Below are 15,524 nucleotides of genomic sequence, written 5' to 3' on the forward strand. Positions count from 1 at the left end.
ATTTCTTGCCTTGCCCTGGGCGCTGACAACCCACGTTACGCCACTGTTACCAGATAGCTAGACTCCACGTTATAGGAGCCTAGTAAGACATAGATTCGCACATCATGGAGCATCCATCCACTGGATGTAAACGAGAATGGCGTTGACCAACCTTGCTGGTTTTTCCCTTTACCTCGCTTTCATGGATGTGATCTAAAATATAAAAGAAGAGAAAGATCGCCACATATTGTTAAATCGTGGTGTTTTTTTGAAGATTTCTGAAGAAGTGCCAACAAAACATGGGTCTAAATGCCATACGCTTATAATCATCAGCTTGGCAAATACGTGGTTCTGCCAGTGTCTCCCCCTGGTCTACACATGTTTTAGGTATTGTGCCAGCTGTGCATTGAAGCCAATTGGCTTCTAACTTCAGCTGGTTCAGTTAAGCTTTGTCAAAGTAACCTGGAAGCTGATTGGTTTCTATGCAGAGCTACACCAGATTTTTTACTCTCCGGTTTTAGTAAATGAACCCCGCCATCTTGCAGAAACGTCGTCTTTTATTTCTCCTCTGAGCTGATGAAGAAGGTGCCTACGTCAGTGGGAAGTGGTATCATTTTTCCCTTACAAAAAGTAATCTAAAACAGCTGCTTTTATATTGTTTCCAGCAACTGGGTGTGTATTACGGTGGTTCAGCCACCACACTCCTCCTCCTCCTCCTCCTCCTCCTCCCTCCTCCTCCCTCCTCCTCCTCCTCCTCCTCCTCCTCCTCCTCCTCCTCCTCCTTCTTCTTTCTGTGAAACCTTATCTAACCTGAAGCTAGTTATCCAGCCAGAGCTTCAGGTATACATTGATTTTAATATACTGTAGTCTCTGTGCAGTCAAACCTCTCTCTGCTTAATAATTATTAGAATTTGCAGCCACTCTCCATCGCTAGCAGCTCTGCCTCGGATCATCAGGCATTAGATTCCTATAAGGGGTGCACAACCTAAATCCCTCACATGCAAAGTTTACAGTAGGGTTTGCACTCCTTTGGCAATCTAATGCCGCTGCTGATCTGACAGGAGGAGCTCAGGTGGTAATGCATGTAATGGTGAGTGACTGTAAATTCAGGTAAAGCTTTGCTTGCTCGCCTGCCGCTCACCTCCTGGTGTGCGGCCTTCTTCTTAATAGGCCACTGATTGGTACCGGTCCGGGGCCCAGGGGTTGGGTGGACCAGTAAAGCTTATCCCAGCAGTAATGGAGATCGCTCAGGGTTCCATGTATTTTCCCAAATATGTTGCAGGGATTGCATTTAAAAAGGGCAAGTTTAGTTCTGCTTTAAGACAACATTTATCATAGACAGTGTAAAATGAATGTAACACAAACCATATTTCAGGCGAATGGAGGCTTTGTTGTGATTTCAGGTTGTCAGAGTTGGGGGGGGGGGGGGACAAGGCAGCACGCTGTGTACAATATACCCATCATCCTAGGCTACACTTTGTTCTCCACAAGCCTGCTATGAGTTTTGAAAGATTTCTGGTATAGCTGGCATTCATTTGTGGCCTGGGGAAGTGCTGTCGCACGCCTATTATCTCCCAGCATGGAGTACAGCACAATAAGTAATTCACATAGGAATGTGATAAAGTCAACACGTTTAAAACTGTTTTGTATTGAGTTGTTTTAATGTTTATTGAACTGAACTGCTCAGCGGGGTGTTGGTTTCTTGCTTCATCGCTTTCATAATGTGTTCATGCTGCTGCCTTGTGATCCTGTAAAAAGCCCCCCTGGACAGGCGGCTCCATCGCCACCCCCTCCTGGACAAGCGACTCCACCACCCCCTGGACAGGCGACTCCACCGCACTCCCCCCCCCCCCCCCCCTCTGGACAGGCAACTCCAAAACCACATCACCCCCCCCCTCCCCTCTGTACAGGCGACTCCAAAACCATCCCCCTCCCTGGACAGGCTTATTTTTTTGCAAAAGGTGATTTTTATTTTAATAGAACTGAAATTACTAGAATCTTTAAAGTATGTGTGATGTATAGACGTCGCAATTACGACCAGTATGTGATAAAGGTGGAAAACGGCCTCAGCCCATCCCAAGCCACGCCCAACACATTTCATCAAGCCCCAAGGTAGGGGGAGACAAAAACGCATCAGAGGCATGGCTTGGGATCACATACTGGGCTCCCGTAAGTGTGGCATCTTTACAATACTCCTACTGTCAAGATTCTCGAATGAGCATCTTAGATGCTGGCACCCGCATTGTGTGGATCACTGGCGTGGTACACATAGGTGCTTTGAGCAGGTTCAGTTTGGAACATGGAGGCTGAGATTATTTCCTAATTAAGATATGCATCCAGGATGAGGCTGGCCAACAAGCTAAATTTATGCTGATGAATATGGGCTGTATCGGATCTGTATATAGGTGGGAATCCTGTTATTGAGTATTATGGTTGGCATCTGCCTAAGAACCATTGTGTGCATGAATAGTAACACACTGTGCCTTTGGCCACTGAGTACAGAGATGATCTGGCAATGACATTGGCAACAGCAGAGTGTTTTTCCCAAACTGCCATTTCTAGGGTAACACTGCCATGGCTACGATCATGTGAGGGCATCGTCTGCAACCTTTACATTTCAGTTACAGGAGATTCCCCTCACTTCTATGTCCTCTTATAGGATGTAAGGGAAATCTCACCAAGCAGGTACACAGCAGTAAAAAGAGGTTCTAACCCTTCTCCCTTCAATCCAAACAATATGTTAATTGTACAAATGGCATTGCAATTTACCTTTTGTGGATGTTCCCTTTCATAGGCTGAATTAGAAGCATTTGAAAACCGCCTGAAAGGAAAACGGAAAAAGAACAGGAAGAAGGATGAAATGGAGATGCAGCCATCCAACTGGCAGAAATATAAGAACTATATCTTAATGCCTGTCTGTGGCGTTGTTCTTGCTGTATTTACACTGTATCTGACACAAGTTAATATATGACTTTTTACATTTACATAGAACTACAAAGGTTTTGTTCACAAAGTGAGAATGTCATCTTCCAATTTCTTTACTCACTACATGAAATTCTGTATTGAACAAGTATTGTGCAAAATGCAAGATACATTGAGATATTGTCTTTTTTTTTTTACATATTTCAATATGATTCATGTAATATACACATATTCTTACTACTTTAAGAGTTTCATGGGCTTCTTGGCTCAGATGAAAATGTGCCTTGCTTGAGGCTAAATAATACATAAAAGCAATGTTCTTTCTTGAAACAGGTGCATGTGTCCATGGTGCACCGTCCTTTAATGTTTTGTCAGTCACCCCACCGATCCTAACGTAAATGTGAATTTACAGTTTTAGCATGTTTAAAAAAAGGAGATAGTTCAATGGAAGAAAGATAACTTGTAGCTGAATGAAGAAAATATATTGTCCTGATATAAAATGGATATGTAGATTATTGAATCTGAGCCACCATTACCCTCATTTTCAGCATCTTCAGATAGAAAATAAGTAAAACACATAGTTTTGTTGCTAAAAAGCATACAAGTGTATAAGTGTATATTTTATACCCAGGTTGAGCTCCAGAAAGCTCACACTAGTGGCAAAAATGTCTGCATAGACACATATGCAGCCCCATGCTTATAGAGATCCCTTGCTTAAAGCAAACCCTGAAAAATACATATTTGAAAGTCTTATCACAGATACAGTGGAGGAGTGACTGTAGTCACACAGGAACAAGAAGTGTGTAGTTTGTGGGATCACCAGTTAAAAACAAAAGGGTAAAAAAAGAAACTAAGGGCCAGATTCACAAAGCAGATACGACGGAGTTTCTCCTGATACACCGTCGTATCTGTTGTTCTATCTATGCGACTGATTCATAGAATCGGTTACGCATAGATAGCCATAAGATCCGACAGGTGTAATTGTTTTACACTGTCGGATCTTAGGATGCAATACCGCGGCCGCCGCTGGGGGGAGTTTGCGTCGTAAACCAGCGTCGGGTATGCAAATTAGGAGTTACGGCGATCCACGACGGTTTTTCGCATTCGCTACGTCGCCGCTAGTCTAGTTTCCCGTCGCAAAGTTACACTTTTTTTTTGGTGCCTTAACTTTAGTCAGCAAGTGTATTGCTGTCTAAAGTATGGCCGTCGTTCCCGCGTCGAAATTTAAAAATCAACGTCGTTTGCGTAAGCCGTCTGGGAATACGGAATTACGCTGCGCGCGTCGCCGTTCGAAAAAATGACGTCACGGCGCGCAAAGCACGGCGGGAGTTCGGAAACGGAGCATGCGCGGTATGCACACGCCCATTTAAATTGGCCCGGCTTGCGCCGGAGGTCGCCGGCGTAGGTTTTCATCGCAAGTGCTTGGTGAATCAGGCACTTGCGATGAAAACTTGCGGCGGTTTAACGTATCTACGATACGTTACGCCGCCGCAATTATTCATGAATCTGGCCCTAAGCTTCCAGTCTCAGGACTGCTGAGCTGCGATAGATTACATTTTTGTCTTTGGATTTAGATTTTTTTAAAGTGGCAAAAACAGTTTGGTTTAATTGTTGTATGGGCATTTTGATCACAGGTGGGTTTAGTCAAAGCATATGTAAACCCCCTACCTTTTTAAAACAACCCATTCAGTTTAAAATGGGTAAAATGTGTGTGTATATGTATAAAATATATACATTCGTTCTTTCTTTTTCTTTTCTTTCTCTATTATCAGCTACATAGGGGGCTTGAAAGGTGGGGATGAAGAAACGGCAACACTGACATTCCCAGTGAATGGGGGGGCATGTCAGCACAAGTCTGATCATTGGAGGACAGGTAGGCTGTTCTCCCAGAACAGTCAGATAACTGACCCTTTGGCATGGATGTGCTCTTATGCCTAGCAGGGTCAGTTTAAAGTCTTTGCCATGAAATCGGAGGGACTGGCAGGAACATCAGGTATTTCACACAAAGAAAGCAATACAAAGAGAACAAAATACTTTTACAATGAGTACATGGTACAACAGATACATATCAGGAATATGAAATATTGGGGTAACATACTGTTTAATGTTGGCCCTGTTTATTTGTACAGTATATTTGTTACTGTACTACAAATGTCTTAATAATTCAATAAAGTCGCTGTTTACTCTATACTAGGGGCATTTAAAAATAGAGATAGACCTTTGGTATTATGTCAGATAGTTGTTTGTAGCCATAATTCTAATGGGAAGCATTAATTTCCGTTTTTGGAGTAAGAATTGTGTTGATTAACTGTTAAATAATGAATTGTTGTCTGTGTAGTTGCCTATAAAATGACTAGCTTCAGTCCTTTGTTTTGTTCAGTGTAAATACTAATACTTGTGTCACACTAGTTATCCATAGCTGTCTCCCACTGACCTGCAGCCAGATAGATATGTATTGTATCCAGCCACAGCAATGGTTTAGACCAGGGGTCTCCAAACTGTGGCCCATTGACACCAACAATGGGGCACTATTTTTTCCCCCACTGATAATGATGATAGGGTACTATTACACCTACTAATACCAATGATGGGGCACCGCTCCTTTTCCTCCTGACCATAAACCCTCAGGCCATGTTTATTCTCGCTGGTACTGGGCCTGGCACATTTTCTACCCTCACTGGACAAGTCTGTAGGACGGTAAAGTGGCCCTTTTTAAAAGTTTGGAGATCCCTGACTTATACATACACTCCAGTCCAGTCAATGCTGCTTTTAAACAGACTTGTGGACCTACCTACCAGAGTGGACCTACTTTGCATCCCAGTATTCTGCTGCTGCTTAGGCCAGCTGTCTGTCCTTATAAACAGAAGCTAGTGTGATGATCAGATCAAAGTGGCTTCTATTCATATAGGGGTATTAGGAAAGTAGGATGTGAGCGATTTTCATTTCCCGTTTTCTTCCAAATTTTCTCAGTGGCTTTTGACCCGGGGGGGGGGATGTCCTTTACAGCATAATAATCAGTGATCTCCATGTGAACACTATTGTTTATATTGCCTCCAAAACAAACAGGAAATGAACCCTAAGAAACACATTTGTATACACATGTTCTTTATCTTAATAAACATTATAGTAGATTTTGTTTGCTAAGTTTAATAATTAATTGTAATTGTTTTTTAATATGGGGGTGGGTGACTGGAAAGAAAACATGAAACTTATGCCTGATGTAGTCAAGTTTTCAGTTTAAATCATTGCGTACCGAATGCTGGAATTTTGAAGTTATTCAACAGTTGGCCTGTAACGAAATAAATCTGTTATGATAAAAATTAATAAACTATTAAATATACATGCTAGCCTTTGCTTTTTTTTTTCCTTATTACTAGGCATAAGTTAATTGCGTTGTCACCAACCTCCTAACCAGCATCCTTCGGCTGAAAAATTCAAGTAGCTGGATCGAAAAGCTTCAGTCGAGCAACGGCTGCATCATATCGGATCCAGCCGCTCTTCCATATTCTGATGGCCACTGATACCAGCTGTCAGAATGCAAGAGGCACATAGGGAGGTTCGTCAATGAATGGAAGGTGTGAATGGAGGAATCATTTAGCCTACAGACATCACTAGGCAAAAGGCATCACCAGTCACCAAATAGATTTGTTGGTCTAAGCCAGGGGTCTCCAAACTGCGGCCCGAGGGTCAGACGTGGCCCTTTGCTAGCCTTTATCCGGCCCTTGGGGCACTATCCACTGATATGAGGCACTATTTCCCCACTGACACCAACAATGGGGCACCATTTCTTCCACCGATACCAATGATGGGATGCTATTATACAAATAGCTTTTGTAGCATTCTAATAATTTTTTTAAACAAAAGTTAAATTTTCTTTTAACGTTACAAAACACAGGTGTATAAAGTGAAGAACAGACATTATGTAATGCCTTAAAAACTTACACCAGACCTGGCGTGCTGTACATATGTCCCCTTACACTCCCAGTATGCACAGGGACCCTCTTATTATTGTCCATGGAGTCTACAGCCCTCCTGCAGCTGTGTTCTAGCTTCCAATCATGGTAAGGCTGGTATCTGAATGCATTTCATTAGTCAGAGCATCTGGGTCCCAGAAAAATAGGTAATCCCTGTGAAAGTGATTTGTTTTATTTATGCACTTGATGATTTTCTTCATTATATTAATATAAATTCTTGGAGTTCTTTGTCTAGTGCAAGCTGGCCCCTTTATCACTGGCACCCAATCACTAACATCTGAAATGCATTAATCCAAGAAAGGATAAGTACATCTTGACTCTGGAGGGCTTAGGTCAAAATGTCTGTACTGTTGATCTGTCCTAAAGGTGTATTGTCCATTATTTTGTATTAAAGAGCAAAATTTAAATTTTCCGATGCAGTGGGGTTTTGCCCGCACTGCATGGGTTAACTGCTCTTTTTTGTTTAGGGGATTTAAGAGCAGAGATCAAGTTGCTTAATCAACCAATCCTCTGAGCGCAAGACCGATCCCTGCTGCTCTTGTTCCCCCCCCCCCCACACACACAGTTCTTATGAATGGACTGTTGCTGACGTCATCATTCCCAAAGACTGTATTTTTGACCCCCAGAGCTCACATTTAAGAGGCGCTGTCATGCTTTTTTCTATTACAAAGGATGTTTATATTCCTTGTATCAGGAGTAAAAGCGACCCAGAAATAAAAAAAAGACAGTGTAAAAATAAAGTTAAATAATTAATAAAAATACACGCCCGCATATGAAAACGATGTTTAACCCACACATGTGAGGTATCGCCGCGATTGTTGGAGCAAGAGCAATAATTCTAGTACTAGACCTCCTCTCTAACTCAAAAATGGTAACCTGTAGAAATTTGGTGTCTGATTGGTAAGGCCATATCAGTACAGACAATGCATATTGAATGGCTTCTTTGTGCCCATTGCAATCCTTATCCTTGTCAATGTCCCGTTAACGGTTTCAGTGGCCAAAGCTGCTACTTTGCCTAGGGCACTGTTCTTCCTTAAAGGGGAGGTTCACCCTAAAAACGACTTTCTCTTATTACACTGGCCCCCCACATTACAATATGATTATGCCTATTAGTTTTTTTTTGATGCTGTACATACCTTGGTACAGCTAATTCACCCGTGGCTTCCGGGTTGCGAGTCCCGCGGGAGTGGGCGTTCCTAACATGCTGGTGATTGACGTTTTGACAAAAAACTAGCTCCCCCCCCCCGTCGCGTAAGCCGCGTCACGATTGCTGAAAGGAGCCGAACGGCGATGCGCAGTATAGCGCCGACTCGCCGTTCGGCTCCTTTCACCAATCGTGACGCAGCTTACGCGACGGGGGGAGCTCGTTTTTTGTCAAAACGTCAATCACCAGCATGTTGGGAACGCCCACTCCCGCGGGACTCGCAACCCGGAAGCCACGGGTGAATTAGCTGTACCAAGGTATGTACAGCATACAAAAAAAACCTAATGGGCATAATCGTATTGTAATGTGGGGGGCCAGTGTAATAAGAGAAAGTCGTTTTTAGGGTGAACCTCCCCTTTAACATATAGTTTTACTTTTGCAGTCAAATCTGAGGAACTCCCACTGTATGTTCATTTTGTGTTTCCATTCACCCAGCATACCTAAAAATAATTCTTGTTTTGAAGCACAATTATACATAGAACTGCAGGCTATTCTGAGCAATTTTAAAGTGCAATTAGAGGGTTAAACTGAGGGAAAGTGTATTGTCATACAATATACCATCCACGCTTTGAGAACTTTAACCCTTATGCTGCGTACACACGACCGTTTTTCGGGTTCTAAAATATGACGCTTTTTAAAAATGTCATTTAAAACGATCGTGTGGGCTTCAGAGCATTTTTCGGGTTCTGAAAATTGGGCAATTTGTTTTTCGAACATGCTCTATTTTTTCACAACGTTTGTTGTAATTTTTTGGGTTGTAAAAAATGATCGTGTGTGGGCTTTAACGACGTAAAAAAACCCGCGCATGGTCAGAAGTAAGTTATGAGACGGGAGCGCTCGTTCTGGTAAAACTCCCATTCGTAATGGAGTAAGCACATTCATCACGCTGTAACAGACAGAAAAGCGCGAATAGTCTTTTGCGAACACTAAATCGGCTAAAGAAGCCCAAAGGGTGGCACCATCCGAATGGAACTTCCCCTTTATAGTGCCATTGTACGTCACCGTGCTTTGCTAGAGCATTTTATTTTTTTTTAACTTCGTTTTTTCTAGAGCCTGAAAAACTTAGTTTTTTACAACCCGAAAAATGATCGTGTTTACGCGGCATCAGACCCCTTTCACGCTAAGGTGCTTTCATGCTAAAAAAGCGCCTGCAAAGCTCATGAAAACTTATTTCTGTTAAAAATCAATGAATGCTTTCACACTGGGGCAGTATGGTGAACGCCCCTCTCCGTTGAAATGAATGTAAAGTTCTTCAAAAGCGCTCAGTGTTTTACTGGCAGTTTGTTTACAAGTGCCTCAGTGTGAAAGGGGCCTTAGGACAAATCTAGTTTACAACTGAGATCTTCCAGCACTGTACAAACAGGGTACTTACAGTAAATATAGCCCCACGTCCGTCTCCTTAAAGGGGAGTTCCAGGCTTTTTTTTATGTTTATTAATAGTCAGCAGCTACAAAAAGTGTACCAGCTGGCTTTTAATAAACAGACACTCACCTGCTCCACGGTCCAGAGACGCGCCGGCCAGAGTCAATCTCTCCCCCCCCCCCCCCCCTCGCCGGCCGGCGTGTTCATTCTTAGTGTGGGCACCCGGCCGTGACAGCTTTCGGCTTCACGGCCGGACACTCACTGCGCATGTATATATGCATTTCATAAAATTTAGAACATCACCAAAAAGTAAATGTATTTCTTTTCAGTTAGCCAACGTTTCTAAACTAAAAATACTTTTTTTTTTATTGGTCTTATGTAATATTCAAATTTTTTTGAGATACTGAATTTGGGCTTTTCAGTAGTTGTAAGCCATATTCATCAAAATGTAAAAAAAAAAAAAAGAAATGCTTGAAATATAGCGCTCTGTGTGTTACACATCTATATAAAATATATGAAATTCACTTTTGAATTTAATTACTGAAATAAATTAACTTTTTGATGATGTTCTACAGGGAGTGCAGAATTATTAGGCAAGTTGTATTTTTGAGGATTCATTTTATTATTGAACAACAACCATGTTCTCAATGAACCCAAAAAACTCATTAATATCAAAGCTGAATATTTTTGGAAGTAGTTTTTAGTTTGTTTTTAGTTTTAGCTATTTTAGGGGGATATCTGTGTGTGCAGGTGACTATTACTGTGCATAATTATTAGGCAACTTAACAAAAAAAAAATATATACCCATTTCAATTATTTCTTTTTACCAGTGAAACCAATATAACATCTCAACATTCACAAATATACATTTCTGACATTCAAAAACAAAACAAAAACAAATTAGTGACCAATATAGCCACCTTTCTTTGCAAGGACACTCAAAAGCCTGCCATCCATGGATTCTGTCAGTGTTTTGATCTGTTCACCATCAACATTGCGTGCAGCAGCAACCACAGCCTCCCAGACACTGTTCAGAGAGGTGTACTGTTTTCCCTCCTTGTAAATCTCACATTTGATGATGGACCACAGGTTCTCAATGGGGTTCAGATCAGGTGAACAAGGAGGCCATGTCATTAGTTTTTCTTCTTTTATACCCTTTCTTGCCAGCCACGCTGTGGAGTACTTGGACGCGTGTGCTGGAGCATTGTCCTGCATGAAAATCATGTTTTTTTTGAAGGATGCAGACTTCTTCCTGTACCACTGCTTGAAGAAGGTCTCTTCCAGAAACTGGCAGTAGGACTGGGAGTTGAGCTTGACTCCATCCTCAACCCGAAAACGCCCCACAAGCTCATCTTTGATGATACCAGCCCAAACCAGTACTCCACCACCACCTTGCTGGCGTCTGAGTCGGACTGGAGCTCTCTGCCCTTTACCAATCCAGCCACGGGCCCATCCATCTGGCCCATCAAGACTCACTCTCATTCCAGCAGTCCATAAAACCTTAGAAAAATCATTCTTGAGATATTTCTTGGCCCAGTCTTGACGTTTCAGCTTGTGTGTCTTGTTCAGTGGTGGTCGTCTTTCAGCCTTTCTTACCTTGGCCATGTCTCTGAGTATTGCACACCTTGTGCTTTTGGGCACTCCAGTGATGTTGCAGCTCTGAAATATGGCCAAACTGGTGGCAAGTGGCATCTTGGCAGCTGCACGCTTGACTTTTCTCAGTTCATGGGCAGTTATTTTGCGCCTTGGTTTTTCCACACGCTTCTTGCGACCCTGTTGACTATTTTGAATGAAACGCTTGATTGTTCGATGATCACGCTTCAGAAGCTTTGCAATTTTAAGAGTGCTGCATCCCTCTGCTAGATATCTCACTATTTTTGACTTTTCTGAGCCTGTCAAGTCCTTCTTTTGACCCATTTTGCCAAAGGAAAGGAAGTTGCCTAATAATTATGCACACCTGATATAGGGTGTTGATGTCATTAGACCACACACCTTCTCATTACAGAGATGCACATCACCTAATATGCTTAATTGGTAGTAGGCTTTCGAGCCTATACAGCTTGGAGTAAGACAACATGCATAAAGAGGATGATGTGGTCAAAATACTCATTTGCCTAATCATTCTGCACTCCCTGTAATGTTATGAGATGCACTTGTAAATACATTATAGATAAATTCCACCCCCCCTTTTTATTTTTTTTATAAGTGATAACATACCCTCTGTTCTCGGCTGCAGTATGAGCGGGGGGTGGAGTAACAGCAGTATACTGAGCTTCCTGGTGAATGGGGACATGTCAGCACAAGTCTGATCATTGGATTAGCTCCAAGCACAGACAGAAAACTGACTACGCTGTGCTTCTATGCCTACTGTGGTCAGTTGTTATAGGAAAGCAGAGGGACTGTCAGAACACAAGGTATTTCACACAAAGGAAGCAATACAAAGAGAACAGGATACTTTCTCACACAAAGTGTGGCTCCCAGTTGATGGTGGCTTCACATGTGGACTCTCTGACCAGAAGTGCATTCTTTGAACAAAAGTGCCTGAGTTAAAAACCAGGAGTTTGCTATTAACTGCTTCTGCTTGCAAGGGTTGATTTTTTTTCCCCTCTTTTTTTCTGACACTTTTTAAACAGCTTTTTGTTTCTTTTTCCTTTCTGCTAATTAAGGGGAGGGTTTAATTGTTCACAGGTCTTCACAGGTGAGTATAAAGTGGCTGTACAAACTCCCATAGGAGCTGGCTCCCAGTTGATGGTGGCTTCACATGTGGACTCTCTGACCAGAAGTGCATTCTTTGAACAAAAGTGCCTGAGTTAAAAACCAAGTTTAAGACAGGAGTCTTCATTATTTTTTTCAATCACTGATCCAGAACAAGCTTGCAGCTAATAAAGTTGGAACTCTTGATATATAGATTCAGCGGTGCAGCAGACGCTCTCACCTTAGTCTGCTCACCCCAGGGATAGTGAGAGCAGGACGCTCTCAAACGAGTCGGCTTTCCCCAGGTATAGTGCAGCCAGGCAGGGTCCTCCCAGCTCTCGGCTGCTGCAGACACAGCACAAAAAAACAGGACTCCCATAGTTTAACACAGGTGTACATATCCCCCCCCTACACCCCCCCTAGGCAATTGATCCAGGGTTGCACCGATCGCCCGTTGAGGGGTCAGGAAGGATTTGGCACAGCACGTCTGGGGTTTTTCGCCTTCCTCTGGACCAATCGGGGAGAGAAGACTCAACGAGTGACGGCTCACTTGGACAGTCTTCCGCCCATCACCATATAAGACCCCCCAATCAACATTACTTCCCTGCGTTTTTTTTTCTGCGACCATGGGTTACCTAAAATACTCTGCAGAAACCATCCGGGAACTAAAACCATTTGCCTCTATACTCCCAGTTGTCACCAAAAAAGCTCTAAGGAATGAGCGACTGTTGAGAATCAATCGACGATCAACAGTCAAAAACTACGCGCAGGTACCCCAGCCCAAGCGCATAATATGCGCTTTGGTCAACACAAGATCGGCAGTAAAACACCGACAAGAAATCTATGATTTCATCCTTCAACACGATCTAGACTGCCTCTTCATCACAGAAAGCTGGCTCACGGCCGACTGCAACACCATTCTAACAGAATTGGTGCCAGCAAATTATCGCATTCAAATGCAAAACAGAGTGGGGCAAAGGGGGGGGGCCTGGCGGTGATCCACAAGACTCACCTCTCGATCACCAAACCAGTCCTTCAAAACTCGCTTCCATTCATGGAAACCCTCACTCTGCAGCTGCAAACAAATCCCCAAGATGCGGTCCATATGCTACTTTGCTATAGACCACCAGGCCCAAAAACGCACCTTCTCACGTCGTTGACGTAATTCATCACCACATATACCCTAAACATCAAACACCTTTTGGTGCTTGGGGATTTCAACCTCGGCCAACTCCTCGCTGGACCCCGTAGCCGACGCCTGCATCGACCATCTGGAAGGATTAGGTCTGCAGCAACTAATACAAGACCCCACTCATGCCTCAGGCCATACACTCGATCTCATTTTCAAACAAGATTTGGAAATTGACGTCCTGGGAAATGAGCCGCAACCATGGACCGATCACCATGCCATCAAATTCACAATCACCAAAAATGCCAGCACAAAAAAAACGACAAAACCGGTGACAACTCGCTGGACTAGATCTCAGAAGAAGCTCCACTCGGAACTCTTCAAAACAACACTAGGGAACAAAATAAAAACAACCCAACAAAAACAAACAGCCACAGAAACACTTGACACCATCAACAAGGCGCTACTACAGTCAGCTGACTTAGTAGCACCAAAACGCAAAACTTGCATCCGGAAAAACAACTCCAGCTGGTTTAATGACCAGCTGACGTTGCTAAAACAAGAGCGTAGAAGAGCAGAAGCTGCGTGGAAAAGGTGCTCTTCAGATAAAAACCACACCATTTACAAGATAATAACAAAGAAATATCACAAAGAAATCTGCACGGCCAAAAAAAATCATTTCTCCAACACCATCGCAAATGCCCTTAACTGCCCCCGAGAACTCTTTAAGCTGGTCACTCAGACTATGAATCCAGCTTGTTTAGAGGCCCCCAATTCTGATTCACAAGAATTTTGCAACGAATTATCAGATTATTTCATTAATAAAATTGAAAAAATCCGTGAAAGTATTCAGCAAAATGGAACCGTCACCAACTCCCCCCCAAATCACAAACCTAATACCCACATAAATCCGCCGCAATCACCAACATTCACTCTAAAAACACTCTAAAAAAACACATAAAACAAGAAAATCCGGCGGATTAAAATAAAAACTGCGGCAGGTATAGGAAGTGGACGCCAGTAGACTAGTTCATGCGTCATTGCTTATAACACTCATACATTCTTCTTGGCACTAAAAACATCATAGGGACTCTGCGTAATAGCACAGCACCCAATGGTATCATCCCCACTAAACCTGCTGAAAGAAAGTGCCGATATACTGGCACCAGCTATCACGCAGCTCATAAACCAATCATTCAAGGAGGGCATGGTGCCCACCTTGCTAAAACAAGGTACAATAAAACCAATTCTAAAAAAAAACTACCCTTGACCCAAAAGACCCAAACAACCAGAGTCCCATAACAGCTCTAAATGTCTTCTCCAAGGTAATGGAGAAAGTAGTTGTACAACAGCTGCAACTGCATTTAGACACCCATAAATTACTTGATCCGTTTCAATCAGGCTTCCGTCCGGGTCACGGAACAGAAATGGCACTGCTCAATATATGGGATGACGCTCTAGAGGCCGCAGACGAAGGAGAATCTTGTCTCCTGATACTGCTGGACCTAAGCGCGGCTTTTGACACTGTAGACCACGGACTACTACTGGCTAGGCTAGCTGAAGTAGCCGGAGTCGCTGAAGGTGTTTTACCCTGGTTCTCCTCCTTCTTGGAAAACCGATCACAAATAGTGAAACTGGGGTCTTTCACTTCTGAAAAACGTACGGTGTCATGTGGAGTCCCTCAGGGATCTCCCTTATCGCCCGTATTGTTTAATATCTATCTTCGCCCTCTCTTTGAAATCATCAGTAACCAGAAGTTACTTTATCACTCTTATGCAGACGACACACAACTGTATTTCCGCATCTGCAACAAAAAGGATCATTCTCTTGGACTAGAGAAATGCCTCACTCTAATAGATAACTGGATGACAAACAGTTATCTTAAACTCAATGGTTCAAAAACAGAACTTCTCCTGTTTCACGCTAACCGGAAAAATTACCCCGCGTCAACATGGACTCCCCCACCCATTCTGGGTAAAACCATCCCCCCTAGCACCAAAGTCAAAAGTCTCAGAGTCATTTTCGATACCTACATGACAATGGATGCACAAATAGGGTCAGTAGTCAGCGGATCCCACCATCTGCTGCGCCTACTACGCAGACTCACGCCCTTTATCCCGAAAGAGGACATTGCAGTCGTGGTGGGAACAATCATCAATTCCAGACTCGACTACGCAAATGCCCTCTATCTAGGACTCCCCAAATACCAAATCACTCGTCTGCAAGTCGTTCAAAATACGGCCGCTCGACTAGTGACTGG

At 43.1% G+C, this 15,524-nt stretch overlaps 1 protein-coding gene across 2 annotated transcripts in view; it reads left to right on the forward strand.

Annotated features, from left to right (window-relative positions):
• Nucleotides 1-2,963, forward strand: part of NFXL1 (nuclear transcription factor, X-box binding like 1) — a 127,229-nt gene extending 124,266 nt beyond the window's left edge. For both annotated transcript variants that reach the window (XM_040334972.1, XM_040334979.1), the window contains exon 23: nucleotides 2,774-2,963. In XM_040334972.1, coding sequence (XP_040190906.1) covers nucleotides 2,774-2,950 — 177 coding nt within the window. In that variant the 3' untranslated portion in view covers nucleotides 2,951-2,963. The remainder of the gene's footprint in view (nucleotides 1-2,773) is intronic.
• Nucleotides 2,964-15,524: the final 12,561 nt, after the last annotated feature.

This window comes from Rana temporaria, chromosome 1, assembly GCF_905171775.1.
Source record: "Rana temporaria chromosome 1, aRanTem1.1, whole genome shotgun sequence".
Classification (NCBI taxonomy): Eukaryota; Metazoa; Chordata; class Amphibia; order Anura; family Ranidae; genus Rana; species Rana temporaria.